The sequence below is a fragment of the Cherax quadricarinatus genome, chromosome 19 (assembly GCF_038502225.1).
Source record: "Cherax quadricarinatus isolate ZL_2023a chromosome 19, ASM3850222v1, whole genome shotgun sequence".
Lineage (NCBI taxonomy): Eukaryota > Metazoa > Arthropoda > Malacostraca > Decapoda > Parastacidae > Cherax > Cherax quadricarinatus.
Window position 1 is genome coordinate 47981010 of NC_091310.1, and position 5000 is coordinate 47986009.

General features: G+C 38.2%; 1 protein-coding gene across 8 annotated transcripts in view; it reads right to left on the bottom strand.

Moving 5' to 3' along the window:
- Positions 1-5000, bottom strand: part of LOC128688386 (vitellogenin receptor) — a 103579-nt gene that overhangs the window by 51126 nt on the left and 47453 nt on the right. For 7 of the 8 annotated variants that reach the window (XM_053776229.2, XM_070086806.1, XM_053776228.2 and 4 more), the window contains 2 exons: positions 4665-4864; positions 3068-3202 (listed from right to left, as the gene is read on the bottom strand). In XM_053776229.2, coding sequence (XP_053632204.1) covers positions 3068-3202; positions 4665-4864 — 335 coding nt within the window. The remainder of the gene's footprint in view (positions 1-3067; positions 3203-4664; positions 4865-5000) is intronic. The other variant, XM_053776230.2, reaches the window with a different exon arrangement.

Here is a 5000-nt window from a genome sequence, read left to right on the forward strand (position 1 = left end):
AAAGTGGGTTATAAGCGTGTATGCACCTGGAGAAGAGAGAAGTGTAGAGGAGAGAGGGAGATTTTGGGAAATGTTGAGTGAATGCGTGGGGAGTTTTGAATCAAGTGTGAGAGTAATGGTGGTTGGGGATTTCAATGCTAAAGTGGGTAAAAATGTTATGGAGGGAGTAGTAGGTAAATTTGGGGTGCCAGGGGTAAATGTAAATGGGGAGCCTTTAATTGAGCTATGTGTAGAAAGAAATTTGGTAATAAGTAATACATATTTTATGAAAAAGAGGATAAATAAATATACAATGTATGATGTAGCACGTAATGAAAGTAGTTTATTAGATTATGTATTGGTGGATAAAAGGTTGATGGGTAGGCTCCAGGATGTACATGTTTAGAGGGGCAACTGATATATCGGATCATTATTTAGTTGTAGCTACAGTTAGAGTAAGAGGTAGATGGGAAAAGAGGAAGGTGGCAACAACAAGTAAGAGGGAGGTGAAAGTGTATAAACTAAGGGAGGAGGAAGTTCGGGCGAGATATAAGCGACTATTGGCAGAAAGGTGGGATAGTGCAAAGATGAGTAATGGGGGGGTTGAAGAGGGTTGGAATAGTTTTAAAAATGCAGTATTAGAATGTGGGGCAGAAGTTTGTGGTTATAGGAGGGTGGGTGCAGGAGGAAAGAGGAGTGATTGGTGGAATGATGAAGTAAAGGGTGTGATAAAAGAGAAAAAGGTAGCTTATGAGAGGTTTTTACAAAGCAGAAGTGTTATAAGAAGAGCAGAATATATGGAGAGTAAAAGAAAGGTAAAGAGTGGTGAGAGAGTGCAAAAGGAGAGCAGATGATAGAGTGGGAGAGGCACTGTCAAGAAATTTGAATGAAAATAAGAAAAAATTTTGGAGTGAGTTAAACAAGTTAAGAAAGCCAAGGGAAAATATGGATTTGTCAGTTAAAAACAGAGTAGGGGAGTTAGTAGATGGGGAGATGGAGGTATTAGGTAGATGGCGAGAATATTTTGAGGAACTTTTAAATGTTAAGGAAGAAACAGAGGCAGTAATTTCATGCACTGGTCAGGGAGGTATACCATCTTTTAGGAGTGAAGAAGAGCAGAATGTAAGTATGGGGGAGGTACGTGAGGCATTACGTAAAATGAAAGGGGGTAAAGCAGCTGGAACTGATGGGATCATGACAGAAATGTTAAAAGCAGGGGGGGATATAGTGTTGGAGTGGTTGGTACTTTTGTTTAATAAATGTACGAAAGAGGGGAAGGTACCTAGGGATTGGCAGAGAGCATGTATAGTCCCTTTATATAAAGGAAAAGGGGACAAAAGAGACTGTAAAAATTATAGAGGAATAAGCTTACTGAGTATACCAGGAAAAGTGTACGGTAGGGTTATAATTGAAAGAATTAGAGGTAAGACAGAATGTAGGATTGCGGATGAGCAAGGAGGTTTTAGAGTGGGTAGGGGATGTGTAGATCAGGTGTTTACATTGAAGCATATATGTGAACAGTATTTAGATAAAGATAGGGAAGTTTTTATTGCATTTATGGATTTAGAAAAGGCATATGATAGAGTGGATAGAGGAGCAATGTGGCAGATGTTGCAAGTACGTATATGAAATAGGTGGTAAGTTATTAAATGCTGTAAAGAGTTTTTATGAGGATAGTGAGGCTCAGGTTAGGGTGTGTAGAAGAGAGGGAGACTACTTCCCGGTAAAAGTAGGTCTTAGACAGGGATGTGTAATGTCACCATGGTTGTTTAATATATTTATAGATGGGGTTGTAAAGGAAGTAAATGCTAAGGTGTTTGGGAGAGGGGTGGGATTAAATTATGGGGAATCAAATTCAAAATGGGAATTGACACAGTTACTTTTTGCTGATGATACTGTGCTTATGGGAGATTCTAAAGAAAAATTGCAAAGGTTAGTGGATGAGTTTGGGAATGTGTGTAAAGGTAGAAAGTTGAAAGTGAACATAGAAAAGAGTAAGGTGATAAGGGTGTCAAATGATTTAGATAAAGAAAAATTGGATATCAAATTGGGGAGGAGGAGTATGGAAGAAGTGAATGTTTTCAGATACTTGGGAGTTGACGTGTCGGCGGATGGATTTATGAAGGATGAGGTTAATCATAGAATTGATGAGGGAAAAAAGGTGAGTGGTGCGTTGAGGTATATGTGGAGTCAAAAAACGTTATCTATGGAGGCAAAGAAGGGAATGTATGAAAGTATAGTAGTACCAACACTCTTATATGGGTGTGAAGCTTGGGTGGTAAATGCAGCAGCGAGGAGACGGTTGGAGGCAGTGGAGATGTCCTGTTTAAGGGCAATGTGTGGTGTAAATATTATGCAGAAAATTCGGAGTGTGGAAATTAGGAGAAGGTGTGGAGTTAATAAAAATATTAGTCAGAGGGCAGAAGAGGGGTTGTTGAGGTGGTTTGGTCATTTAGAGAGAATGGATCAAAGTAGAATGACATGGAAAGCATATAAATCTATAGGGGAAGGAAGGCGGGGTAGGGGTCGTCCTCGAAAGGGTTGGAGAGAGGGGGTAAAGGAGGTTTTGTGGGTAAGAGGCTTGGACTTCCAGCAAGCGTGCGTGAGCGTGTTAGATAGGAGTGAATGGAGACGAATGGTACTTGGGACCTGACGATCTGTTGGAGTGTGAGCAGGGTAATATTTAGTGAAGGGATTCAGGGAAACCGGTTATTTTCATATAGTCGGACTTGAGTCCTGGAAATGGGAAGTACAATGCCTGCACTTTAAAGGAGGGGTTTGGGATATTGGCAGTTTGGAGGGATATGTTGTGTATCTTTATACGTATATGCTTCTAAACTGTTGTATTCTGAGCACCTCTGCAAAAACAGTGATAATGTGCGAGTGTGGTGAAAGTGTTGAATGATGATGAAAGTATTTTCTTTTTGGGGATTTTCTTTCTTTTTTGGGTCACCCTGCCTCGGTGGGAGACGGCCGACTTGTTGAGGAAAAAAAAAAAAAAAAAAAAATATATATATATATATATATATACATATACATATATACATATACTGTATAAAGAAAAACCCTTTTCCAACATCATACTCACCATCCATACAAGTGAATTTATGTGAAGGACAAGTCAGTGTGCAATTTATCTCATCCGAACTGTCTGGACATTCTGCTTTCCCATCACACACCCACATTTGTGGGATACATTCACCAGATCTGCACTGCCACTGACCTGATAAATAAAATATTTTATACAAGGGAAAAGAAGAAACTAAGGATTTGAAGGAAAAATATCTTTATAGTTTTCTTGAGGCTCTTTATAGTTTTTTTAGTTATTACTTAATTCATAACATGTATAGTAAAACTGTATAGTAATAGAGTATAATGTATTTCTATTTCAAACACTTTACCAAACTCCCAAGGTAAAATATTACCAGTAGTATTTTCATGGCCTTTCCACTAAAAAAAAAAATAAACTTTAAAGCAATGGTTAAAGAGAATATATCTATATATATATATATATATATATATATATATATATATATATATATATATAAATATATATATATATATATATCCCTAGGTAGTAGGTTGGTAGACAGCAACCGCCCAGGGAGGTACTACCGTCCTGCCAAGTGAGTGTAAAACGTAAGCCTGTAATTGTTTTACACGATGGTAGGATTGCTGGTGTTTTTTTCTGTCTCATAAACATGCAAGGTTTCAGGTACGTCTTGCTACTTCTGCTTACACTTAGGTCACACTACACATACATGTACAAGCATATGTATACACACCCCTCTGGGTTTTCTTCTATTTTCTTACTAGCTCTTGTTCTTGTTTATTTCCTCTTATCTCCATGGGGAAGTGGAACAGAATTCTTCCTCCGTAAGCTATGCGTGTTGTAAGAGGCGACTAAAATGCCAGGAGCAAGGGGCTAGTAACCCCTTCTCCTGTATATATTACTAAATGTGAAAGGAGAAACTTTTGTTTTTCCTTTTGGGCCACCCTGCCTTGGTGGGATACGGCCGATGTGTTGAAAGAAAGAAAGATATATATATATATATATATACTATAGGTAGTAGGTTGGTAGACAGCAACCGCCCAGGGAGGTACTACCGTCCTGCCAAGTGAGTGTGAAACGAAAGCCTGTAATTGTTTTACATGATGGTAGGATTGCTGGTGTCCTTTTTTCTGTCTCATGAACATGCAAGATTTCAGGTACGTCTTGCTACTTCTACTTACACTTAGGTCACACTACACATACATGTACAAGCACATATATACACACCCCTCTGGGTTTTCTTCTATTTTCTTTCTAGTTCTTATTCTTGTTTATTTCCTCTTATCTCCATGGGAAGTGGAACAGAATTCTTCCTCCGTAAGCCATGCGTGTTGTAAGAGGCAACTAAAATGCCGGGAGCAAGGGGCTAGTAACCTCTTCTCCTGTATATATTACTAAATGTAAAAGGAGAAACTTTCGTTTTTCCTTTTGGGCCACCCCGCCTCGGTGGGATACGGCCGGTGTGTTGAAAGAAGAAAGATATATATATATACATATATCAGATTTATACTAAATACTGTGCTTTATATTTTCTTTCCTAAAATAATAATAAAAGTCTATTCATTTAGGTTCTTATTCTGACAGCCTCTAACAATTTTGGTAAATTAATGCACTTTTACATGGTAACACATACCATCTCTACAGGTGACATTTTGACAGTACTGAGGACTTTCATCTGAACCATCACTACAATCATGGACTCCATCACACCTCCAGGTTTTATCTATACAATTACCAGAAGCACACTGAAATAAAAATTCATCACAGTTCTTGGCAACAGCTTCACAGTCTCGTTCGTCTCCACCGCCTTCACAGTCTGGAGTACCATCACACCTGCCAAAGATAATCTACAAAATGTCAGTCAACAAAAATCAGAACTTTTTAAACTTTATTTGTAAAATCATACAGAATATTTTTCATGATATTTCAGTGAGTAGACAAATGTACACCATATTTTTTGAACTCTGAA